This window comes from Panthera pardus, unplaced genomic scaffold, assembly GCF_024362965.1.
Source record: "Panthera pardus isolate Hobbes unplaced genomic scaffold, ASM2436296v1 HiC_scaffold_12, whole genome shotgun sequence".
Classification (NCBI taxonomy): Eukaryota; Metazoa; Chordata; class Mammalia; order Carnivora; family Felidae; genus Panthera; species Panthera pardus.
The window spans coordinates 13,322,497-13,349,090 of NW_026526677.1; the positions used below are offsets into that span (position 1 = coordinate 13,322,497).

General features: G+C 47.8%; 1 protein-coding gene across 2 annotated transcripts; it reads right to left on the bottom strand.

The window, feature by feature from the left end:
- Positions 1-1,438: 1,438 nt before the first annotated feature.
- On the bottom strand, positions 1,439-12,196 carry LRRC55 (leucine rich repeat containing 55). Of its 2 annotated transcripts, none has more exons than XM_053899700.1 (3): positions 12,004-12,196; positions 9,558-10,980; positions 1,439-5,624 (listed from the first exon to the last, which is right to left on the bottom strand). In XM_053899700.1, the coding sequence occupies exons 2-3, from the start codon at positions 10,276-10,278 to the stop codon at positions 5,389-5,391; spliced, it is 957 nt and encodes a 318-aa protein (XP_053755675.1). In that variant the 5' UTR covers positions 10,279-10,980; positions 12,004-12,196; the 3' UTR covers positions 1,439-5,388. The 2 variants fall into 2 exon arrangements, with proteins under 2 accessions (XP_053755675.1, XP_053755674.1); XM_053899699.1 differs by having other exon boundaries at positions 9,558-11,089.
- Positions 12,197-26,594: the final 14,398 nt, after the last annotated feature.

The following is a 26,594-nucleotide window of genomic DNA, read 5'->3' on the forward strand; positions in this document are numbered from 1 at the left end:
TAAATAGGTATAATAATACTACTTATCTTGGGTTGTTGTGAGAATTAAGTGAATCAATCCATGTATATCAGTGATCAGCACAGCATCTGACACATAGTATGTACTCAATAAATTTATTTTATCATTGTTGTTGACATCATAGATTGCTAAGTATATGCTTGGCACTAGGGACAGCACTGAAGAAATTATACAAATTCTGGACTTCTGTGAGATATCTGCTTATTTCATGACCCTTGTGTTTGATTTTGTACTTGTTCAGTATAGGCTCTATTAAGTACTTAATTTTAAGAGAAAGGTTTTGCATCTCTCCAATCTACTTTGGAAAATATTGCTTATGGCTGGGCATGTTCTTTGTCTTTTTGTCTGAGTGTTCTGAGTCAGTATGTGTGTTCCTGTTAGTGGCTTTACTCTCTGAATGCAATATTTGTCCATACCCTGTGGCAGTTGGAGTGGGGGGAATACAGAAAGGTGAAAATCCCTATTGGTGGAAGGAACCACTTCCTGCCTCGAGCCATTTCCTGCTTGGATCCACTTCTCCCTCAGATTCACTTCCTGCTTGGATCAACTTCCTGCTCAGAGCCACTTCCTCTTTAGAGTGTTAAGTAAAAAATGGCTGCCATTGTCCTTATAAAAGTACACTTTACTCCTCTTTTCTGTCCCTTTTCCCAGGGTACACTATCCAACCATCTCATTTCCAATGGTGTGTAGGTAACATTTGCAAGATCCAAGTGGTTAAGAATCCTTTCCCTTCTCTATTAGCCTATGAGAACAGAAACTGAACCTATATCAGTGATATCATCATTCAACCCTTACACCATGCATTTAAATGCCTGATTTACCTGTATGCCTGAGCTAGGGTCTTTATGGGCACACAGCTGGTGTGGGCCATCTCCCTGGCACATGCTCCTTAGTGATGCTAATTAGGTAGGCACACCCACTTGCCTTGGCGTGTTTTATAGTTGACCCAAGCTGCAAACACCAACATGTATAAGACATATGCTCTCTTCTTTGTGTAATTTCAGGCACCAAAATATGCCTACACACAGGGGTGTGTGCATACAGACACACACATATTCTTTTTTGCCTGGTAGAAATATGCTTCTGTGATGTTCCTTCTACTCCCACACATGCCCCTCCATGGTTGGCACATCTCCTAATTATTCCCATCTACTCCCTCCCCATAGACCTTTTGTGTGTATATTTTGGCACACATTCTCTTGATTCTGCCTAGTTCCTCTTTTTCTTTTTTTCTTTCCCTGCCTCCCTCCCTCTCCCTCCTCTTCACAACTCCTTAGAAAATTTGTTAAACTATACACTCTTTATTATTAATGTACATTTATGAAAAATTCTTCACAGTTACAAAAGTGCATGGTTATAAAATCATCTCCATACAAAGGTTGGCATCTTCCCCTTCCCCACCCCTCCCTAACCCTCCCACCCCCAGACATCAGCATTCCACAGGACAGTGCTTAGAAAAACTGAGAGCTCAGTGGATCCAGAGCTCTCTATCCAAAGCTGTGGCAAACATGGCGGTGATTTACACAAGACCTTGCAATTTGCCTCCTTCGCTTCCCTTTTGCCTCCTTCTGAGGTGGGTAGAGCAGACAAGTTTCTCTAGCTTTGGGAAAATTTTCTTCTGAGGGATGAGCAAAGATGTCTCCTTATACTTTTCCAGAGCTTAAAAGAATGTCAGAGCAATATCAACAAAGACATCTACAAGGAAAATGGAGGTTGTAGGTCTTTCCTGATGGTTGAAGAGAAATGCCTCTCTTGGTTTGTTCAAATTCCATATGCCATCTTCCTTGAGAGGAGCTAGCAAACTGTAGCAACTCTGGGGACCTATTTTTGCAGGATTCCCTGGTAATCCCTAAAGGAATGGAGAAACAGATGAGAGATTGTCTGAGGGTGACCAGAAGCAACTGGTCCAGAGTGGTGTGGTGCAGATTGGGGTCTTTTCTAAAAAACAATTTTCATGGCCCAGACTTTGACCGTCACAGCTCTGTTGGTTAGTTAAACTTTGATATCCTCAGACCCAGCATGAAGGAAGATTCTGTGATGAGGACAAATCTCTGAGAGATAGAGAACAGAAGGAAGCAGTCAGGCTGTGGCTGGGCTGCCTCAGCCACATATTTTTCTCTTTTTATATTTTTCTGAGCAGCTATACCTAACCCAGCCCTAATGGGATTCCATATTAGTGTATCAAGTGATGCAACAAAGAGATGGTTGAGTAATGTCAGGGAAATGAACTCAAGTTCCAGAGAAGTTGTCCCCGTATCAGTAGATACCCAACATATATGGAACCTCATGAACAGACACATGGACTCAAAGATACCACAACATTTACGTGTTAACTAGTCTGGAAAAACTTATTCAAGACTTGTAGGGATACCATCATGGTTTCTTGGTCAGAAGGGTTGTGCGAACATTTCCAACTGGGCAGTTAGATTACCTCCAGAGAAGTGTGCTTCTAGAAGCTTGCTTCTGATTGCCTGTGCAAGATGGTGGTGGGAGAAATGGAATTCCTTGGCGGTAGGGGAGTTTTATCATTGTGCTTTAGTTAACTGGGGACCTTCTAGTAGCTGGAGAGGAATCTGTTCTTTAAAAGCCATGTATCCTACTCAGAAAGGTGTGCCATTAACGGGGACCAAATAATCTCATTAGAAAGGACATTTGAATTCAAGGGGCATTTGGAATCTTGTTTGGTTCTAGTTCTATGCAAAAAAGGTACATATCTTAAAATATATTAACTATATTTCAGCAAATAAGAGTCTCTAGGAGATTATAATAGATGTATATGGTGCCCCTCTATGGGAGGTTTAACTATTTGTGTCAAGACTATTATTTCTAAAAGTTTCACCCCAAGTACATTAGGCTACTAGCTTGATTGGTAAAGAGCAGCCCCAGTCCATCTGTCCTTGGGCATAGTGGAAGAAGAGAGCAGGCACAGTTCTGCTCCAGATGTCACAGGAGTGGGGGCCTTGCTCAGATGTTGTGAGACACGAGGTTCAAGTACCCCAGGTCCAGCAAAGTTTCTGGGTGCTCTTTTGGTTGACTAGCTCAAGGAAGCATGAGTAAGGGAAGACTTCTTGGAAGATGACATGTTATTTCTCTTTATTCCTTTCCTAGGAGGATGGGACGATGCAAAATTGTTGGAGCTGAGGGCTAGGTAGAAAGCCCCTGTTTTTAACCTTCATCCTGGCCAGCCTTACCAACATGTTGGACTGTGCCTTAATGTCCTCCTCTGTCCTGCTGAAGTTCTCACCCCATCTCTCCTGCAACCATTGTATCTCTTGCAACACAACACAGCAAGGCTTGAGTAGGAGGGGTTAGCACAGCTTCATCTCTCGTTTCCCAAAGAACTTCTTTTTTGCATGATTTCCACCAAGGCCACCAGTTCTAATGTGTTATTTGCACGTTGCAAGGCAGATGACTCCTATTCCTGTGCTATTTGTGCTGCTCCTGTGTTTCAGAGGCTCAAATTGCTCTACTGTGAGAACATCTAAATCCGTGAAGGAGCTGGGTTTTACTACCTTTTATTTAGCTGACATACTGGACGTTCATGGCTGCTGAATCCGAGGGCCCTACTACCCAGCCATCCTGGGCATTCTCTTTCCCAAACACCTGGGAAAGCTGAAGAGAGAACCGAGTTGGAGTTGAGTCCCAGCTTTACTGCTTTTGCAAGTCACATCTGCTCTTGAGTCTCTATTTTCCAATATGTAAAATAGGAGTAATGGGTTGTGAAAAGTCAAGAATGACGCCACAGCATTTTAGGAGCTGTCCAGTGCTGAACAAGAACAGGGTGGAAGCCGACGAAGCTGATGGCAAAGTTGGAGATGACGGCAACAATGGTGACAATAGAGCTTCACACATCAAGTTACTTGATTTTTGACAGACTGATTAGACAGTTTCCCTGAATAGAGCTGCCTATCACCTTCCTTCTAGAGTGTACCTGGATAAGTTTGGGTAAGATACTCATTTCTCTACACTTAATTCATCTACAAAATGGGAATAATAAAAACCACCAGGCAGTGTTGCTGTGAGAATTGAAATAAATAAGTCAATAAATTTAAAAGTGCCCCGAAGAGTGCCTGGCCCTTGTTGGGAGCACTTATTCATCAGCACTACTCGAATTTAAACTTATATAACTTCAGAGGGAACTGTGATGTTCCTCAGCTTGGATTGGGTAGAAAGAACACAGACTTTATTTTGCTTGTTAAGCAACATGTGACTTTGAATGCTCTCTGAACCTTTATTTCCTCATCTGTACAATGGGAACAACAATGCTTACCTCAGAAGATTGTTGTATGCATTAAAATGAATTGTCTGTGGAGAGAGCTTATCACAGTGCCCGACACTGGCAACTGCTTGGTAATTAATTAATAGCTCTCATACCCTGATGCTTAAATGGGTGAATTGCTCAGAAGAAAGAGCAAATCCTCCTACGGTCACAACTGTGGTGGCCTTCTATTCCTTCAGTCCTGGCTACCCTCGTGCTACAGTGCACTTTCTTGATGAGATCCTTTGGTGGGAGCACCGTGGCAAGAACAGTCACAAGATTAGGAGTTCCAGGGTGCCAAGACTCTTGCTACCCAATTGCTGGACCTCCTGCTTTCCTCTTCTGAAGCTGAAGCTCAAGTGAGAGGCAGGAGACAAGGGTAGGAGAAAGGACACCGAAAGTGTCCACCCTCAGCTCGGTACATGGGACCTCACTTGCAGGCTGCATTTGGTGGACTTAGTTTGGGAGGCAGTCAAATATGAGGTGGTCTCACCTCGTAGCTCCTGGCAGGAGACCTAGGAGGCTGGCATGGGGGTATTCCCTTCTTCAGGAGGCAGTGTTGGGCAACTCCAGGAGCGGAAAGATTGGGTGTCAGAGGGAAATTTTGGTCCTGTGCCGCGTCTGCTCTATACACTTAAGTCACGGGGATTGGTCACCGTTCTCAACACACCATGCATATTTTGGCCTCCATCATTTGCTTATGTCCCCTTTTCTTTGTCTACTTGACAAAGCAGACATTTTTTGATAACTCTGTTTGCAAATTGCCTCCATTCTTGTAATTCTCTTAGACTTTCCTAGGCACAATTGATGATCCCTCCTCTGGGCTTTCAGAACTATGTGCTCAGAGTGCTGACAAATTGTCTTATAGGGAATAGTTTTTGAATCTCTCTCTTCTATTAGAGGTAAGAGCCTAGAGGGCAGGGGCTAGGTTAGAGTCATCTGACATTTCCATTTGGCACAGTGTCTGGCCCACAGTCGAGGCTCGCACAAAGGTGGTTTCCTGACCTTGCTTGGGTCATGAAGTGGCCAGGGTACCGTGGAGCCAGAGTGAGCAGTGTCCAGTGGTCAGAAGCAGTGGTGGCCAGCAGCATGAGAGATGTTAGGCACCCACGTCAAATCTCTTCCTCTTCACTGGCTTTGCTCCAACGGTGGCAGCAGTTGGCTGTGATGCCCAGGAGGAAGTTGGTGACCACGGAGGCAATGGAGACCACGAAGCCCACAAATGCAATGAAGAGATAATCATCCAGGGTCAGAGTCAGGTGGCAGGCCTTGAAGCTCTCCTCAGTGAGGGAGAAGAGTGGGGCACCCTCAACTTCAGGGGGCCCCCGGCACTCAGCCAGTTGAGAATCTGCAACACAGAACCCAGGAAAGATGAGGAGAGTGAGTGGAATGGAGAGTCTCCCACCACCCCCCTCCCCCCAAGAGAAGTTGAGTCCTTTTATTGAGTTTCTATGTGTCAAACATTTTACTTACCTTCTTTACTCTCCTCAACAACCCTTGAATCAAATATTTTATACCTGTTTTTAAAGTTGTGGAGATCACTGCTCAGAGAGTTTAGTCACTTGCCTGAAGTCCAATAGTCACTACTGATGGTAGATCTACCGCTGTCTTGTGACATTTTCATCTCTTACAGTAGCTTCCTAACTAGTTTCTGGGCTTCTGCCTTTAAACCATCTTGATGCAGTTGGCTGAGTATCTTTGACACCCGAAGTCCTATCATGTACTACTCTGTTCTTGAAACCGTCCCCTGACTTCTTATCTTCCCATGGAATGAAAGCCAAGTTCCTCACTGTGAGCTACAAGGACTCTTCTTTCCCTCTGCTCCTTGTTCACTTTGCTCCATCCACACACACATTTTGATCATTCTTCCATCACCCTGAGTACATCCCTTTTCAGGGTGGAGAGGGTGTGCCTTTGCATTTGTCCTGTGTGGGAGTGCTTCTCCCCTGAATCTTGGCACAGCTCAGTCCCTTATTCCTTTGGGATTTTGTTCAAGTATCACCTTACTAATGAGCCTTTCCTTTATGATTCTATATAACATAGTAACTCCATACCACCTCTCTCTGGGCTTTCTCTACTTTCCTGCTCTGCTTACTTTTTCTCCATTGTATTTATCTTGTCTCACTGTTTCTTTATTATCTGTCTCCTCCTCCGTGAATATAAGTTCTTCCCGTGGTGTTCCTAGTCACTGAACAGGGTCCTGTCCCTGTAAGTGCTCAATGAAACTTTGTTAAGTGGATGTGTGGATGAATGACTCTGTCCAACTTGAAAGCATTGGGTCTTTTCTACTATCCCATGTGGCTTTCCAGGGATGTAGAGTATAGGGTTATGAGTATGGACTCTGGAAATATCGATCTGGGTTCAAATCCCCTCTCTACCCCACACTAGTTGTGTGAGTGTGACTGTGTGTGAATTACTTAACCCCTCTGTGTCTTGCTTTCTTCATCTGTAAAATAACGATAATGATGCTATCTGTAACATAGGATTATAGTGAGGTCTCAGTGAGTTAACATATATAAATAATATATCCTTGGCGGATAATAAGCACTATGTAAACATGTGCTTTTGTTAGTATCCTAGGCTGGTCTCCCTGGACAGGTCAGTGAGGGTCATATTCTTTAGATAGTCTTCTGTAGGAGAAGCTTCTCCTTCAATGGGATTACTTTTCTCTCCATCACTGATGGTCCCACCTCACCCTTCCAGGGTCACTTGTGCAAACACATGGTTGTCAATGGTTTCATTTTACTCTGCCTTGGAAGTAAGAGTGGTGTGCAGTTGGAAGCTCTGTCCTGCATTGCCAGGCACCAGCTTTGTAGCAGGCCGTCAACCCTTTGCTCAGGGTATAAGTATTAATCAAGCTCTCACCTTGGGCAAGTCGTTTTTTTGTTTTTTTGTTTTTGTTTTTGTTTTTGTTTTTTTGCCTTTCTGGCTCTCGTGCTCTCCCTCCATAAGAAGGGGATAATTCAACCTAAATTGTCTAAGAGTCAATATGCAGAAGTTTTCTAAATTAGGTGGTACATAAACGCTTATTCATCCTGTAGTTTTTGAGGGCAAAGAATAAAATGATGGATTTGGATTGCCCCTTTTGAGAAACGGATTAACATCATTCTCCTTAGAAATGAGGAGTCAGTTTGGGGGAGAAGATGCAATCTGCAGTGCACGTGGAGGGGTCCCTGTTGGCCACATGCACAGCACTCCAGACCCTGCTCAGGACAAGATGGCTTCTGAAGTTAACCATTAAGGGCTCTCCTCTTAGAACCAGAAGATGCATAACTCCAAAGTCTATTGTGTGCATGACTGGGGTGGTGGCAAGACAATGTGAAGTCAGGGAATGTGGGGGAAACTGAAGGCAATTGGTATGGACCCTGCAGAGGAGGCTCTGAGGACAACTGGCAGGACCCCGGGGGAGTTCAGGATGGGACGCTGAGGGCTGATAAAGCCCTCTGGTAATTCAAGGGGCCAGTTTTGAGGTTGAGTATATCCCAAGGGCACCCTTCTGTCCCTCTCTGTTGGGATTTGTCCAAAAACCGTGGATGATTGTAGAGAACAAAAAGAAGACAAAAGGAAGATGATTGCCTGGTCCTCCCTATGCTGGCAAGTTCTTTGCGCCCAAGAGGAAATATCCTGGAGGATGTGATGTGCTGAAGAGCTTGTTCGGTGGAGAGTGGGGAACCTAGTGGCCAATGGACAGTTACTTTCCCTCTCTCGGGCTGGGGTCCCTCATCTGCACTGTCATGAGTCTGCCCAAATGGGATCTTGGACCTCTCTCCTGCTCCCCAGGAGGCTGTGCTTCTTCTGAAGGGGAGCAGGGGCCTCAGAGATCACAGGAGGTGGAAGGTGCATGTGGTGGCAGATGTGCTCCAGGGTGCCCTTTCTGTCCTTAGTACACAGGAAAGAGGGGACAGCTTGCAGCCTTCAAGGGGCGAGCAGGTGGGGAGATGGCTCTAGGCAGCCTCCCCCTCGTGCCCCCTAGCATTGCCCCATCTCCATCCCCAGCTATTTTGGTCCCGGAGAACTTCCTCCCACAACTGTGTAGAAACAGTGGAATCGTGACCCACACCCCTCCCCCAAACTATTTTGGTCCTGGGCTCCCCACTCAGTCTTCCTCTCCCTCCTACCTCATTCAGCATCGTTCTTTTGGAACACATGCTGAGCCAGGCTCTGGGAAAGCCCCTGAGATGGTGCCCCCGGCTATTTCCCGTCATTCTACTGCAGGGGGGCTGATGCCAAGGCTCAGTGCTGCCACACAAGAGAGCCGGTGACGGGGGGCCGCATCTGAGCACTGCCTGCCTCCAGGTGAGGTCAGGGCCCATCCAACCTCTGTGATTCAGTCTCCATCGGTCCCCAGTGCACCCCCAATTGGGATTGATTGGTTAAGTTGCCAAATCCATTTTTCTTCTCAGCTCCCACCCCATGCCTTAACCTTGCAGAGCTCTGCTAAGGCCCTTTGGCCAGCCCAGAACTCAGGCCCCGACTCTTCCTGTTAGCTTTGGACCTGACTCTTCAGGATATAGCCAGAAGGCGGCCAGACTGCCAGAGTTTGAATGCTGACTCCAACACTTAGCAGCTGTGTGGCTTTGGGCAAGTTACTGAACCTCTCTGCGCCTTGGTTTCCTTCTCTATAGAACAGCGTGTGTAGGGATCTCATCATGGTTCTTCTGAGGATGAGATGAGCTAAATATGACATATGTTTAGGATAAAGCATAAGAGTAAGTCCTGGCAGATAGTAAGTACTAAAATAAAGAGTGTTTGCCTGTTTCTGTTTCTTTGAGTTTTTCCAGCACTTGGAATACTTTAAAAAGCAGCCTGGTAGAGTAGAACAGGGCTTAAAAGTCAAATAAACTTGGGTTTTACCCACGACCCTGCTACTTTCTAAATGAGCGACCCCGGGCAAGTCTTTTCATTGTTCTAGAGCTCAGTTTCTTCACCTGCAAAATGGGAGTCACCAAAATGGGGGGAGGTAATGCGTGCCAAGTTCTCAGGTCACGGTGAAAGCTCAGCACACTCTCGTTTACTATCTGTCTGCCTCCGCAGGTCCCAAGTGCCGCAGATGCAAGGGTGGTGTGTGTTTCACTGGCGAACGGCACCAGCAAGCAGGGCAAGGACTCAACGGATGATACTTGTGGGGGGACAGGGCTGGTGTGCACAGAGGCCAGCCCAGACCAGGGCACGCACCGGGTGCTAAGAGCTGTCAGTCCCTCCCTGTTCTTTGGATCCTTTGCTGGCAGGGAGGCAAGCCCCTCTGTGCCCGTGGCTGCCCAGTCCCGCCCTCCCGCCTTACCCGCCGTGCAGCGCTGGATCCGGTTCCGCAGCCACTTCAACAAGGGCTCCATGGTGCAGCCGCACACCCAGGGGTTGCCGCCGATCTGCAGGGTCACCAGCCCCGGCAGGCCCTCCAGGGCCTCGAGACTGAGGAAGGCCAGGCCCCCGTAGCTGAGGTCCAGGTCTCGGAGCTGCACCAGGCCCTGGAAGGCTTGGGGGTGCACCCTGCGCAGCCACGGGTTGTGGCTCAGGTCGATGTGCACGAGGCCGTGGGCTTCTTGGAACATGTCGGCCGGCACGTGGCTGAGGTTGTTGTAGCTCAGATCCAGGTGTGCCAAGCGCTTGGCGTGGAGGAAGAGGCCCGGGGGCAGCTCCACCAAGGAGTTGTTACGCAGATCCAACACCCGGAGCTCCATGTAGCACGTGAGGTAGCCGGGCGGCACGGCCGTGATGCGGTTGTGGGCCAGGCTGAGGTTGCGAGTGTCCATCGGCAGGTCTGGGGGCACGGAGAACAGCCGTTGGCTGCTGCAATCCACCACCTGGTTATGGCACGTACAGAGGACTGGGCAGCTAGCGCCGGCCTCCGAGCGCATGGCCCCGGCTGCCAAGAGGAGGGAGACCAGCAGCACAGCTGGGTGGGGGGGCCCAGGCCAGGGCAGCTGGGACCAGGTGTCACCCATCTTAGGCAGCTGGCAACCGCCCTGCTGAAGGGAGCCCACTGGGGCCGGGGCTGTGTTCATGAATCAAGAGTCGGTGGCTCCGAAAACAGCTACATCAGGGCCAGGGCCCCGGAAGGTGGGGCTTCTGGGCACGTGGTATCATGGCTTTCCCCGGAGCCTCTGAGCACCAGAGGGCTCCCTAGGTGAGATCCACAGGAAGTCCCCTTTGGAGCCGAGGGGGCAATAAATCCAGCCGAGGTCCTACAGGGTCTGAAAAGATGATCAACGCTTGAGAGAGTGAGGGACTGAGGCTAGGGCTGGACCAGCTGCTAGCAGGTCCTGGAAGGGTCCCTGTGGGTCTGTGTTCCTCTCACCCATGACCCCTGGCTGCTTCCTGTTTTGTATTATGTTGGACAGGTGGTGGAGGGGGTGAAGGACATAGATTGTGCCTGTTGAAGGTCCTGGCACATCTAAAAACCCGGAGCCCCGTCCCGAGTCTGGGACTGATTAGGAGGCCAGGGCTGCATGTGGGTCTCCGGCATTTGAGGTCTCAGAAGCCATTTCTTCTGGTGGCCCAGGGGGTTCGAGTCCAAGGGGGTCCTGGGGTGGGTGTTTTGGGAAGGGAGCCTGGGGCAGAGTGGGTCTCCATGGGCCTCCTGAAAGCCCGAGTCGTCAGCCTCAGAATCTACTGAAATCCCCAAGGAGGCTCTTCTTCCCCCAGGTTGGGGAGGACCTTGAGTGACACCCACTGCCGGCTGCCAAGGCTGGAAAGAGCCATGTATCCTGGAGAAGCAGGATGGAGATCAGCTAGGACCGCTTTGGCGACTTCTCCCCGGCCAGTGCCTCTCTCCCAGCCCAGCTCTGCGTTCAGCAGGCGGGGGCAGAATTCCTTCTGTCAACAAGGAAAGCACTCAGGCAGAGATCTCCAGTGCCCTCGCCTCCCTACTGTCCTTCCTAGGTTCCCTGGCCCCCTTCTTCTCTGCCACCAGCCACAGCATTTTCTCTGCATGCTGTGTGTCAGGTGTGGGCAGCGCTGGGCTCAGACCCCACCCTCACACTGTGGTTGCCTGTCCTCCTCCCGGGGTTCTGTCCTGGGCGAGATGCATTCGCTTCTCCTCCCAGCCTCGCCCCTCAGCACCAAACACCCCACCCCTGGGCAACTCCCTAAAACAGGCACACAGCCAGGCTGGCTGTTTGCATACCCCTTTCAAACAGGGTTAGCACTTCCCCCCTCTCTCTCTCACCCTCTCCCTCCCTTACCTTCTCCCTCCTCTCTCTCTCTCTCTCTCTCATTCACACACACACACACACACACACACACACATTGTTCTCCTGTGATCTCCCCAGATTTTGCCCTGCCCTGTGCTCACACCTCCCAGTTTTCTGTCCAACTGCCTTCTGCACACGTACTGCAGAACCCCCTTTCCAGTCCGCCCCCCCCGCCCCGTGTTCCACCCTCCTGCACACCCCTAATCCCAGCCCCCTTTCTACAAGCACCCCACTCTGTTCTCTGTTCCCCAGCGTGAGCCCACGTCCACATTTGGTCAGGCAGAGAGAGCGATGACATACCCGGTGTCTCAGCTCTGCTGTCCACCGCATCCCCTGTGGCCCCCCGCATCCTCCGTGGCCCCTGGCTGTCCTCACCTGTCCTCCCTAACCCCCTCGGTCCGGCAATGCCTCCCCTCCCAGCACTTCTAGCCTCAATCCCGCCCACCGGGAAATCACTCAGCTCCTTTATCCAGACCCATTTTTCTGAACCCCAAGATCCCCCCTTGCACTCCCATAGGCCCTCAGGAGCCCACTTACTCTGTTCCAAGGACACAGCCATCAATCTGCAGCAGACGTGGGTCTCCCTCCCTCATCCTGGAATCCCGCTTGCTGCTTCAGAACAGATTGCCTCCCCGGCACTTCCCCTCCCCCGGCTTCTCGTTCTCCATGGCTCCTGGATCCCGGGGCAGCATCCTCTGTGGTTTCCTGTCCTGTGTTCCTGGTGCCGGGAGGGACCAGGTGGCCGGTCCCCTTCTTTTACTCAAACGGGGAATCTGAGAGAGGATGCTTAGAAGAAAGTTCACAGAATCCTCTGAATGCTTCTTCCCGAAACTCAGCTGGTGCTGAGGCTGCTGGGGTATGTGGCTTCCGCCAGGTCTTCCCCTCCCTCCGCCTTCCTTTCCTCTCTCCCCCTCCTCTCTCCCTTTTTCGCTCCCTTTTTTCCTCGAGGGCCAGGTACTGACGTTTCGCTGTCTCTTAGCAACTGCCTCCACATCTCTGAGCAACAGGAGAGCTGGCTATGGACCCCACCAAGAAGAGAGAGAAGAGAATGAGGCAGTGGCAGAATCCACAGCCACCTCCTGGGTCCCAGCGACAGGGCAAGGGAGACATAGGGGGAGGGGGCAGGGGCAGGGCAGGGAGGAAGGCAGAGGGGGCAGGCACCGGGGAGAGGGCAAAAGGGCCCTGTGGGAGAGGTTGGAGTAGGGGCAAAGCAAGGGTCTAGAACGTGAGTTGGGGGAGGGGTTGCTTATGGGCATTTGGCATCAGGCCCAGAAGGGAAAATAGAGAGGGGTTGGAATGGAGAAAGGAACTTCTGGAGGGGAGGGGGGAGAAGCTGGGGAAGGCAATGAAGACATGAAGAAGGATGGAAGGAAAGAAGAGAAGTGCATGTGACAAGTTTGCTCACTTGATGGGATGTATCTATTCAGTCCCTATGTAGCATCTGTCTCCCTGGGGCTGAAGATATTTTGGTCACCAGGTATCAGGTGGCTGGACTGGCTCAGGGCTTGTCAGGGACAATTACAGAAGGTGAGACCTTCTCTGTGTTTGTTCATTGTCTCATTACTGACCCCACAAGCTCAGAGAGTTTTGGGTGGCAAAGGGCAAAGTGACAGGTCCAGGTCAGGTACCTGGGGCCGCAGATACACTCAGCTCTGTTTCTAGGAGTGTGGAAGCTGCCAGAAAACCTCATGGTCTTGACCTCTTTCTCCAGGTCCCAAGGACTCTGTTTGCCCTCCGGTTTCCGTATCTCCAAGCTCCCTGTCCCTCCCCACCATAGACTGACCTCACAGGGAGGGTGAAGACTTTGCAACAAACATCTCATTGAACAAATCTCCAGCTGACCTGCATTTGAAAAAGCAGCTTGACCAGTTGCTATGGTCAACGAGCTGGCTTATTTCTTCATTTTAATAATTATTTGTTGAGCACCGACCGTGTGCCTGGCACTTGGGTACATGGTGGGCATATAGCTGTCAGTAAGGCGGATGAAGCCTTTTCCATCACAGAGGGCATCGTAGTCCTGTGTGTTCACTCAGTTGATCTGGGACCTCTTCTGTTTAAGCAATATCTTAAGTCTTTGGGGGAACCCAAAATTGAGGAACAGAAAACATGTGTTAAGTTGCACAGATCCTAAGCATGTACAAAATCCTCAAAATCATTGTCTTCTCCAACATGATTCTCTTTGCCTTGTGGTCTTAGAAGTTCTGCTGCTAAGCCTCGTCCTCATATTATACTCATTTTGAATCTTTTATGTTCTACAGTGCAGAGTAGCATGGTAGCGACTTCATTAATATTTATATTAATTATGAGGTAATTATGATTTGTATTTCCCCCTTGCTTAAAGAAGGGAAGAGTCCTTCAACTCATTATGAGCTTAGAAATAAAATGTTAATCTTAATGCACAAGACAGAACAGCACATTGAGACAAGTAATCCATTATAAACAAGGACTGTTGGCCTCAGTCAAGCAAAGTTAGCATCAACATTAAGTGAAAACTGATAGAAAACATAATTATTTCAGTAGAGACGAAGAAAGGTAATCATGACATTTCTTTTTTCTCTTAAATGTTTGCTTATTTATTTTTGAGAGAGAGAGAGAGAGAGAGCACAAGTGGGGGAAGGGCAGAGAGAGAGGGAGACACCGAATGAATCCGAAGCAGGCTCCTGGCTCTGAGCTGTCAGCACAGAGACCAACGCGGGGATCAAACCCCACGAGCTGTGAGATCATGACCTGAGCTGAAGTAGGATGCTCAACTGACTGAGCCACCCAATCAGAACATTTCAATATTTAGTGTTGACTAAAGGCACATTAAAAAACAAATCACAAAGAATGGAGGTTTTCTTCCTTTACATAATATGAAATTTATTTATACTAAAACCACTATTATGAGTAAAGGAAAGTACTTGTGAGAGTGTTCTTAAAAAATAAGTACACGAGAATGCCTTGTCATCATTTGATACTCCAGTTTTCTGGCCTGTACCATTGGGATAATAACAATCATGGCATCTAACTCATGGGGTTGTTTTATGGTAGAGGAGTCTTTATTAATAAAGTACTTAGAATAGACACAGTGAGCACTACAGACGTGTTTGTTAAGTGAACAAATAAAATAAAACACATGGCGGAGTATAAAATTGCTGGAATTGTTAGGCAGCAGGAAAAACAAATTGAACAAAAGTGGGAAACGGAGAATGGAAAATACCACACCTGCACGTGATTTGAATGTATTCTGGGGCAGGATCAGAAAACCCTCACTGACCATTGCATAGAAAGTCTTCTGTACAAAAAAAAAAAAAAAAAAAAAAAAAAAAAAAAAAAAAAAAAGAGAGAGAGAGAGAGAGAGAGATTAAATGAGAGCAGACACCTTTAAAATGAATCATTTTATGTTGAGTATTAAAGCATTGTATCCCAAACTCGTGTCTCGTGGTACGCTGTGTGCCATGACAAAAAAGTTTATTCTCACATAAGTTGAGAGCATGAAACATTTCTTTCATTAAACAAAATGAAACAGATTTATTTATTGCCAGATTTCTCAGGGCCTTTAATGTGCAAATATTCATGATGACCCGAGAAGGGAAAGGACTGGGGAAGGGGGAAGGATGTATCACACCCAGTACCACTCTTATGCAGAGTGCCCGGCTTCTTTTAGCAGAGTGACTTTCTCTTGCACAGCAGCCTTACAGCAGGAGTGACTCAATTTTGAGCCCCAGCAAAATGATAAATTATTACATACCATGGCCTTTCCTGGCCTCTTGCAAGTTATTGAAACCGTGACTGTTCAATCAGGAATGTCAAGGATTTACTCTACTGGGAAAATACGCAGAAATTAATCTTAGAGTTGTAGACACAAATGAGTCGAAAAATCATTTTCCTAATTATGATTTCTTGACACACATAGCGAATGAGTGGAGATGATGACAGAAAACCTTTAAATACGTGAAAATAAATGCAATCTACCACCCAAGAAATTTGTTCAGGGACAATTATGAAACTTCAAGAGAGTGAAGATACAGAAAGGAATGGAAAGTTAATCTCTCTAGTTACTGGGAAGGCTTAAAATAGGAAAGATGACTTTGCGTTTTATGGCATAATAATTTAGTGAAGTATTTAGCAGAATCTGGTGAACCGGTGGTAGAAACCATCGGGGAAAAAGGAACAGGAATGCACAGATGATGTTAATGAAGACAATAATGATGATGGGCAAAGCTGGGGAGTGGAAGCGGTGGCTTTCCTGACTAAAAGATTAAAACCTATGTTGCAAACGGGAGCACCTGGGTGGCTCAGTTAGTTAAGTGTCTGACTCTCGGTTTAAGCTCAGGTCCTGATCTCACAGTTCCTGGGTTCGCGCCCCGCATCCAGCTCTATGCTGACAGCATGGAGCCTGCTTGCGATCTCTCCCCTCCCCCCGCAACCCGCTCCTCCCTGGCTTGCTCTCTCTCTCGAAATAAATAAACAAACATTATAAAAACATAGGTTGCAAACTGAAAATTGGCCAACGGCATTACCCAATGTTTGTGCTTCGGAAAAGGACCGTGGGCTACACTATCCTTTGAGAAAGTGATTCTCACTATCAGAATAGAGAAAAGAAAAATGAGAAACAAAACCACAGTGTTGAAAGTCGTCTCCGAGTAAGAAGTGTTGTTGAGACATTAAAGCCATACTTCACTTTCCTACATGTAGAAGTTCCAAATGGCCCAAAGAATTAAAGAGAGAAACAAACAATAACAAAATGCAAATCAGGGAGAGAACAGAATAGCACGTTTCTCCCACTATGGAGGGAAGATGTCTTTCTGTGTCAAGGAAACAGAGAATGTCATTTGCAACAAGATGGCTTCTGACAAACACACAGCATTGAAAAACAACAAGATTTCCTTGAGCAAAAAAAAATGACAGAACAAAATTAGAGAGAAAGGAAAGAAACTCAATTAAAAACCAGATTTTAGACATAAGTGATGTAAAATAATCTATGCAAAGTATGTTAAGAAATGTTACGGATACATTTTGAAATTGATAGAATACATAAATTCCTCTGATGCAAATACAGAAAATAAAGTGTTGTAGATGTTAATTATACCTCAGTAAAAACCAAAACAGAACAAAACCCAAAATGCCTTGGTAGGCAAGGTCCTAAAATGGCCCTCGTGGTAGGTCGAATAATGACCCTCAAAGATGTTTTTATTCTAATCCCTGAAACGTGTGAATATGTCACCTTATAAGGCAAAAAAGACTTTGTGGATGTGATTAGATTAAGGATCTTGAGATGACATTATCCTAGATCAACAGGTGGGTCTAATATAAAAACAAAGATCCTTCAAAGGGAAAGAGAGGTAGGAGAGTCAGAGAAGGAGATCTGATGGGGGAGGCAGGGGTTGAAGATGCTACCTGCTGACCCTGGAGATGGAAGAAGGGGCCAAAAGTCAAGGAATGCAGACAGCCTCCAGCAGCCAGAAAAAGCAAGATTCTCTCCTAGAGCCTCCGAAGGAATATAACCCTGGTGCCCTATTCTAGGCTTGTGACATCCAGAACTGTAAGGTAATACAGTTGTTTTGAGCCACTAAATTTGTGGTAATTTGTTACAGCAACAGGTCACTGAGATGGCCCTCAAGAGTCCTATTTCCTGGTGTGGACACCTCATTTACCCCCTTCCCCTTGAGTTTCAGCCAGATCTGACTATGATGAGATATCGCTCCCATGACTATCCCCATAGTCAGTTGACTTTGTGTTAATCAAAAGGGAGATTACCCAGGTTGGTGCCACCTGATCAGGCGCACCCTTAGAAGAGATATTGTCCATTGCCAGCCCTGAGAATGGGTTGGGGGGCAGATAAGAAGGGCCCGAGAGCCCTCTGGTTGTTGAGTCTGATCCTTGGCCAACAGCCAGCAAAGAATCTGCAAGGATGTGGTTCTGCCAATGAATTTGCAAGATGGCCTGGGGATCCGGATGACAATGCAGCTGGCCAATGAGTCGATTTCAGCCTCTCGAAATACGCTGGGTCGACAGCCCAGCCGCGCTGTGCCGGGACTATGCCAGGACTATACCGAGCCATAGACTAATACATGAGTGTTGTTCTCAGCCAATCAGTCTGTGGTAAGTTTGTTATGTCGTGTGGAAAAATGCATGGTCTCACTAGACAGTAAATGCAGAGCAATAAAATCTACTTTGTGATACCACGTTAACCCAGTAACAGTAAAAAACATCTGTGAAATTCCACATGCTGGGTATGGAGGAGCCAGATACGTGCGCATTTACTGCAGACGCTGGGCACCGGCTCGGACCCACTTCGGAAACTGCTTGCCCCTTTGACCTAGTAATGAGTAAGAAATTAGTTCATGCAAAAATATTCAGGGCAGGAATATTTATGATAAGGAAAAAGAAGGAAATAATGCGAATGGCCAGCAACAGAGGGTGCTAAGCGAACACCATATTCATATAAAGGAAATGCCAAGGAGAACATTGTTAATCGTGGCACCCGGATGGGTACTGTGGCTGCCTGGGAAGCATGAAGAATCATGTTAACTGAATAAAGCAGAGCAACCCTTAGCTCATAGTTGGATTGCTAACTTCTAACTCATCCTGAACCAGTCGTTAGCTGTGTCACTTATCCTTACCGTGCTCAGTGTTCTCATCTCTAAAATGGGTGTGATTTCAGTACGTACCTCACAGGGCTCCCAGGAGGTTTGAAAGAGGCAATACGGGTAGAACATGGCACAATTCTTGGTCCTTTCTAGACGCTCTGTGAAGAGCCATTACCATTCTTATTAGTTTTTATTACTATTATTACTGTTATAATTAGTTTAATTATATAAATTAAATTAAGGCATTAAGTTGAATGCCTTTTTCACTCTTTTAAAATTTCTCGATTCAGCCTGAGAGCCCGTGTAACACAGTGGTTACAACAAGGGCTACGGGACAACAACAATAATGACAACAATAATGATATCTGACTCAGGATTGTTGAAAGAATTAAATGACCCACATAAAACAGGTCGCATAACCATCAGCTCTCCACAAACCTTAACTACTGTTGTTATTATTTCAGGAGGAAGTTGGTGGAGATGAGTATGGAACCACAGCTCCAATCATAGCAATTGTTTTTGGGCAATAATCCCAGCCCACTTTTTTACTTGTGACCAGCTTTCACTTTTTTTCTACTCCTTGGTTCCTGGACCCCTAGAGTAAAATCTCATAATTACGTGCGTCAAGCTGAGGCGCGTTCATCTGCCGTGTGGTTCATATGTAATGCGGTTGGCTCCCGCTCTCTGCCCCTCATTCCCATCTCCCCACCTTGGGGACAGGGAAACGTGGAGAGGAGGTCAGGACTGATGGGGAATAAGGGGTGAGTCGAGGTAGCTGCTTTTGGCACCCAGGATTCTGTTGGCCAAATCTATCTTGGAGTCACTGTCACTGCCCTGCACGTCCCAGACAGCTGCAAGGTCCAGAATTGTTCCTGCTGACATGGACCCGGGTCGCTGGGTGTTTATCAGGGATGTTTCTCTCGCAACGTTAGTTTTCCTAAAACGAGAAAACAAACTGACGTTTGTTGGGTCTGTCCTTCTCTCGGAAGTTCTCAGTGTAATTACATGCTTATCGGTCTGTCTCGCTTGCTGGGCTCTGAGCCCCTTTTGGGTAGGTATGGTACTTTGTTTACTGTTTTCCCCTGGTGTCTGATACATAATGAGCGTGAAAACATCACAAGTGTTTGCATCGTGAATGAGCGAGTTCACTTTGAAGCATCGGGTCAGCTGTGCCTGTTGTTGGGCCCTCTTTGCTGAGAGCACATTAATCCTCTCTGGGTAAAACGGCCTATGCTGGTTCAATGTCTGTCTAGGGACACTACTCTTTACCACTGGCGCTAATGGTAAGAGAGGCTCCTGGAGTCTGATAGAAGAGAGAGAAGAGGATATAAAGAGGTGCAATAACAGATGGAAATTTACCATCAGTTCCCAGGAGAGCCGGAGGTCAGAACAGCAGCATTATCGCTTTGGGGCCCATTGAGAGAGGCTGTCTGGCTACCTTTGCTGGGACGGGAGGGAGACTGGGGACAGAACAAAGGGACCTACTGCCTCCTTAGCTGACCAGAGTTGACCAGCATAGGGCCAGAAAGGAACCCACATATGCTGCGTAGCTATTATGTCCCATTTTACAGAGAGGGTGACTGAAATCCATCCACTTATCTAACACATATTTACTGAGCACCTACTATATTCCAGACCCTGTCCTACGAACTGGACGATAGCCACGTTTGATGTATACACAGTATGCACCGGTAGGGCATATGGGGCCAACATCCATTCAGATTGGTGTCCGTGATGGCTGGTGGTTACACATTTTGACTGTTCTCTGTTCAGCAGTGAACAAAAACAAGTCCCAGCTCACTTTCTGTTTGCAGGAGACAGAGATAAACACACACATAAACACATGTATGGCGGGTGATGATGACTGCTATCAAGAAGAAAAATAGGGGCACAGGGGCAGAGGTTAGTAATTTGCCTGAGATTTCACAACAGATAAGAGGTGTGACCTAGGTTTGATGATCTGAAGGATGACCGACTACTTGGCCTCCATCCACACAGCCTGTGATGAAGGGACTGTGGACGCAGCTGGCTGTGAACCTATAGTTCTAGCTAAAAGAGACCTTGTTGTGTGTTGGCCATGAAATATTTTTTGAGCCCCTACTATGCACCAGGTACCATGCTAAACGCTGGTAATAGGGCAGTCAAGAAAACAGGCAAGGTCTCTTCCTGGGGAGGGGGACACAGGGAAAAAAGATCTTAAAGGATTAGATAGATGCAAAGTTGGTAGAAGGGAGAAGGCAGGATTGGGCAGGTAGGGAAAAGCAGGGCTCTGTGCTAACATGGGGTGGGGGGGTACCTCCCTGAGAATGCAGAAATGCATTCTCTGAGTGCATTTGTCCTGGCCTCCTTCTTTTACCTTATCAGGTGTTCTTTAGAAGCTCATTGGCTTTTTTTTTTTTTTTAATTGCAGCTATCACCTTCATTAGATGGCTTTTTTTTTTGGGGGTGCTTCTACAAGCTATTTACTGTTAACATTTTGTGGCGTGATTTCACCCCTTAGGTGATTTTTACAGCCTTGCATCTCTCAGGTGAGATAACTTGCTTCATTCTATGAAATATAGGTTTTAATGCACCAGGAGGCAACAACAAGGAAAACATTATTTCTCCCGAGTCCTCTGAATATGAATCGAGGGGGCAATAAGATGTACGTAGTTTATAAAAATAATGTTGCCATAATGACTGATAAAAATAGCCAGTTGTTTACAGCTTATTTGATAGAGCACTGAATGGCATTACTCTGCTCATGACTGATAGATAGAAAATGCTCTCCTTTCTTGATAATTTACCCATCTCTTTTCTCGAGCTATGTAGAGAAATGTAAAAAAAATACGGTTAATATAAACTCGTTGATTTTGAAAAGCATGATCCCTTCCTGTCTGGTTCCCTGCATCTTCTTTCCCTTGCGGGTAGCTGCTGGGGCTGAGTCCTTCTAACATGTCTTCCCTTCGTGACTCTGATGCTGTCCAGATGCTTTCAGCCAGCCCTGGACTCCACGGCCAGACCACAGAGCGGCTCCAATTATCAGCACCCAACTTTGAATCACGGCTCTGGCCCATTCATTTAAGGCGGTCACCTTTGCCCAGGCATCCTTAGGATTCTGGGAAGAGGATGGTGGGAGGGAGCCCCGATGCTGCCCTGGGACTTTCTGGAAAATGAGAGTGGTATGTTGAAGGAGGAGGAGATGGGAGGCAGGGATCAGGAAAAGCTTGGGGCTTTCTTTGCAGGTCCTGGGAAGTAATTCCTCCTTACAGAATGCTTCTTGGTAAGTCCTGCTGGAAATACCCTGGAACTGCCTCGAGGTCATGCCCACTCTTGTGACCCACACCCTTTTGCTCTGTCTCACCTGTCTACATGGATAATGGTGCACCTTCTCTCTCTTGTTTTAGGCACAGAGAAGCTGCCACATCTGGAGTGATTTATTCCTGCCCATGTCAGCGAGGCCACCGCTGCTGATTTCTTGTCCTCGCCATGTCACTCTCTCCCGGGGCTGCTGAATGAGAGCCAGAGGCCTTGGTCAGAGCTGTAGTTCTGTCATTTTCTGGCTCTCTGCTCCTGGGGATGACAATGCATAGATAACGTTTACCGACCACCTACTTTGTGCCAGGCACTAGGTTTTAAGCGCTTTCCATCGGTTCCCACAGCCTGTCGATGGCAGGGGAAGACCTTCAACCTGATCATTCTCCTTCCAAAGCCCAAGCCTATACCTTTTTCTGAACCTCAGTCTTCCCCCTGGGTGAAATGGGGATCAGAATTCTCCTTTTTACCCCAGAGGGTTAAAAATGGAACATTCCTGTAGTATCTGCAAAGTGCAGCAGAGACTGACTGTTTTGGTGAGTGGCTATGAAGGGAACAGCCTTTGCAGGTGCACCTTCTCTCTCCCGGGTGTGCTCCAGGCTCAGTGCCCAGAGGAGACAGAGGCTTGAGCAGATGGAGACTGGAAGAGGATGTGCAGCAACAGTGTCCCTGAGGTCTGTCCCAGGGGTGAGTATGAAGAGCTCGTGGTTGCCCACTCAGGCTGTAAAGGCGGAGGCAACAAAAAGAAGGTTGGTTTCCTGTCAGGAGCAGAAAAGAAGGAATTTCTTTTTAACCCATGTTTTATTTTTCTGTCTCCAGGAGAGACATTGGGGGCCAAGGTGTTTGTGCCTGGGTGGTGCCTTTGGCCCAGAGAGTTGCTCTGGGCTGGCTCAGGCTCGGAATCCAGAAGGCGGAGGGGGGCTCAGGCCTACACAGTGTGGTCCTCACTGCAGAGCGTGAGGGAAGGGAGAGGGGCTGTGGCAGGAATTCATGCCTGCAGCTATGGCACGGCCTGCAGCTGCTGGGGGCATGAAGGTCAAGCTCAACTGGTCCCATGAAGTGGAAGGATGGTGACCTTAAGAATGGGAATTGGACCACCTCCCAGTCTTAGGCAGTCCGGGTGAAGGGGTCCTGAAATGAGAAATCAAGCAACGCCCACTCCTCTTCACATTTGCTGTGGGTCCTTGGGGCAAGTCATAGCCCCTCCCTGGGCTTCAGTTTCTTCATCTAATAACATGGGGGCTCTAGGGAACGTCACCAAAAAGATGTGACTGCCAAATGGACATGTGAGCTGGACCCGGAGACGAGGAGGCTCCTCACTCCCTCCCCTGTCCTTGGAATACAGGTCCTGCTTGCGTTTTCTGTTCCCAGAGTCTGCTCCAAGGGACACAGCCTTGACTTAGTGATGTGGTGTTGAAAACACCCACACTGTATATGCAGCTGGACCAGGTTAAAGCTTCTTTATATAAACTTTTAAGAGCTGGTGGGCAGGTGTGGGGACCCATCCATCTTGCTGCTGCCCGAGACAAGCTCCGTAAGTAAGTTCCTTTTGTTTATTCAAACTGCCACCTTCCAACCTGGAGTGGGTGGCCTGCCTCCTTCTGTCTCTCCCCACCCTTCCAGTGAAGAGGGCTGTTTAAGATTACACCTGGGAGACTCCCAGAGCGTGGTGAACCAACAGGAGCGTTTGGCCCAGATGATTCTGAGCAAATTGGGTGACTTTGAACAGGGACAATGACTAGGCATTTACCACGACTCGAGACAGTATTTACTCATGCTCTTCTCTGCAAGGAGCTGCCTCCCTTTGGCCTGACTGCTTGGCCCAGAAGCCTCAGGTCTCAGATCCTACATCCCCCAGTAAAGATCTGGGGGACTAGGGGGCAGGGCTGGGGTGATGGAGCAGCCACTGCCTGTACCCCAGAATAGCCACAGCCCTCCTGGCGTCTGCCGTCTGGCGGCACATTCCCATCCCATTGGCTGCTCTCGATCCCTGCTGTCTGGCAGGCGCTGCTTTCCAGGGTTTTGTGGCACCTGCTAAGCAGCCCGCCCGTGTGCTACAGAGTTCTGGCTTCTTCCTGCAAGCGGCTGGGATCAGAATAGCGACTCTTCTCTGGTTCCCCCAAACTTGCCTCACTTCACCTCCCAAATGGTTGAGGACAGAGGGGTAGATTAGGGGAAAAAGGCCCAGAGTTGGTGGCGGAGGTCTTGAGTTCCTGGCCACCAAATTACCATGTGACTGGGCACAAGCCTAAACATCTCTCTTGCCTTCAGTATCTTCACCTGGAAAATGAGGGCAATCAGGCTGTGGTTCCACTGCTGTTCACCAGGGTGGCCATCCCAGTGGTGCATAGCTGGAGTCCCGTTACAGACGGCATGTCTGTGTCCCCCCTCAGAATCCATATGTTGAAACCCTAACTCCCAATGTGATGGTATTTAGAGCTGGGGCCTTGGGAGGTAATTAAACCAGGAGGGTGGAGCCCTCATCACGGGATTCATGCCCACATAAGAGGAGGCGAGAGAACTAGCTAGCTCAGTTTCTGCCATGTGAGGATACAGTGAGAAGCCGGCAGTCTGCAACCCAAGAGAGGGTTCTCACCAGAAGCTGACAGAGCTGGCCTCCTGATCTCAGACTCACAGCCTCCAGAACTGTGGGAAAATTTTTCTATTGTTCAGAAGTCGCCCAGACTATGGTACCTTGTTATCACAGCCCCAAATGCCTAAGATAGTTCCCTTCTGCTTGGCCAGTGCCCATGTTGTGCTGGTTGTTCAATATTTTGAATATCTTCCTGGGGATAATAATGCCTGGGAGGGAAATTGCTCAGAACTGTCGTGACGACTCAGTGGGGGTAAACAGCGAAAGAGGTGCTTTGGGAATTGGGAAGCCATAATCGCATGCCTGATGCACCTGTCTGCCCAGTGTCCACCCATCTCCTCTGTCTCGGGGAGCGATTGCACCTCAATTTTCCACTCACCCATTCTTAACCATCCGGTTCAGATGGAGCTTGCTGCAGCCTTAGTTCCTCGGCTGCAGGCGACCCAGGTCTGGGCAGGCAAGCATTTCTTTCTCTGGTCACAGTGATAGGTTGACAAACCAAAATGACCCTGTCAGACCAGACCAATAAAACACATCCTCTCACTGTTGAAATGGTTTAGAAATAGACATGGGACCCAAACTAGGCCAATCAGATTATTTCTCTGAGATTATTCTCACCAGGATGAGTGGGAAGAATCCCTTCTCGTTTCTGTCATGAGCTTGAAGGATGTGAATCACGACTACTCCTTAGTGTAGAGAAAGCCTGTCTGAGTAGAAAAAATGGAGACAAGCAGAACAAACCAACATAAGTATGAAAAGGAGACAGGAGGGAGTCTTAGTGACATCAGGCCTTGGTATTCTCTGGGGCCTGACATCCTGTTTCTTACCATTCTTCCTTAAAGGAGAGTAAAGGATTAGGAGTGTCAGGGAGTAGGAGATATACTTATAGTCTTATTTTGATGATCAGGAAAGCCTTTTCTAGTGAGGTTAAATGTGATCTTCTACCTAGGAGGCGTCTAGGTGGCTAAGTCAGTTAAGGGTCTGACTCTTGATTTCGGCTTAGGTTATGATCTCACCGTTTGTGAGTTCGAGCCCCGTGTCGGGTTCTGGACTGGGTGTGGAGCCTGCTTGGGAACCTCTCTCTCCCTCTCCCTCTGCGCCTCCCCTGCTTGTGCTTGTTCTCTTAAAAAAAAATCTTATACCTAAATAAAGTGAGAGAGTGGGCCCCGTGAATACACCGAAGAGAATTCTAGAAAGCGCAAAGGCCCTCAGGCAGGAAGGTGTCTGAGGTATACTCAAGGAACAGCAAGTAGGCCGGATGGGACTCCAGCTGAATGAAAAAGTAAGAACTTATTCTGGATTTCTCTCTGGTTGTGTTAGTGGTGGTGCTACCCTGTGTCTGATGAGTTAGTGCTGGGACCTCAGCCACAGATTCTAGGGTTTTGGTGCCTGTATCTGCCTGCTAGGGGCTGGGAAGTCCAGAGACCAGCACTAAGGCCTTTTATGGCTCTGTAATTCTCTGTCTGTCAATACCCAAGGGATATACAACCTTCCTTCTAGCTTCCTCTAATAACTCAGCGAGGATCTATCATAAAGTACTGTTTCCACAAGGATCCAGAGAAGGGAGCCCTGCCTTGTGGCTAGAGCAGACAGAAATGCTTCTGTGAAAGGGATTTCTTTCATTACAATCGCTGAGGTGTGACATTCCATGAACACCTGCCAGTTTGTTCCCCACATGTTTGTTCCTCTCTTCATTCATGTAACAAGAATTTATTGAGCATCTGATATCTGCCAAGGTATACAGAAAGGCACTGAATATACAAAGATGAATCAGTCACGGTTTCTGCTTTCAAGGATCTCAGACTGGCTGGATGTGGAGGAGGCAGCCATGTAAACAGATAATTAGAGAGAAACATGGCAGGTGCTGACACCAAGGCGGGAACACAGTGCCGCTGCAGGGGCCCCGTGGGGGGAGGGAAGAGTCAGGTGGTCTCCAGCTAGACAGGAGATGGCCCCTTGATGGACCACTGAAGTCTGAGGGAAGTCTGACCAGGGGAGAGCAGCTGGGGGGACAGTATGTGTTAAGAGCATGCACTCATGGGAAAGGAAGGGGTTAGGAGATGACAAACAACTCAGAATAGAGGGTTTTAGGGCTTGGAAGTTGGTGGATAAGGTAGAAGAGGGTGGCTGAGGTCAACTTTCCTCTTGCATTGGGATCAACTCCCCCTGCATCAACCCACCAGTCTGCACTGGGTGTTTAGCCTTTGTTCTGCTGATTTGGAGAATCATTCGAGATTTTTAAGGAAGGGAGTAATGAAAACAGATTAGGTTTTTTAATAGGGTATGATATACTATACTATACTGTACTATACTATACTATACTATACTACTAATAATAGGAAATTGTCTGAAGAGTAAATCGCTACTTTTTTGGGTAGAGACAAGGGCACAGACTCAAATGCCAACAGAAGCCAGGCAGATGACGTAGGAGAACAAAGAGGCCAGCAGGTTGTGTGGCCCCTGCCCTGTCTCAAAAGAGCAGATGCTACTCAACTCAGTCAGTTGTTGCCCCAGTGAGGAGTCAGGGCTGCTAGAGCTTCTGAGTTTTTCGAGAGCAGCCAAAAATCCAGATCCTTATGTAAAATCTCACCATTTTTAAATGTTGGCAACTAATTTAAATTCTACAAAATGCTGTGTGGGCCAAATATAACACATCTGTCAGCCCGATC

Coding starts and splice junctions, on each gene's coding strand:
- LRRC55 (XM_053899700.1), bottom strand. CDS start 10,278: ATGAACACAGCCCCGGCCCCAGTGGGCTCCCTTCAGCAGGGCGGTTGC. Junction 5,625..9,557: donor GATCCAGCGCTGCACGGCGG/GTAAGGCGGGAG, acceptor TCTGTGTTGCAG/ATTCTCAACTGGCTGAGTGC.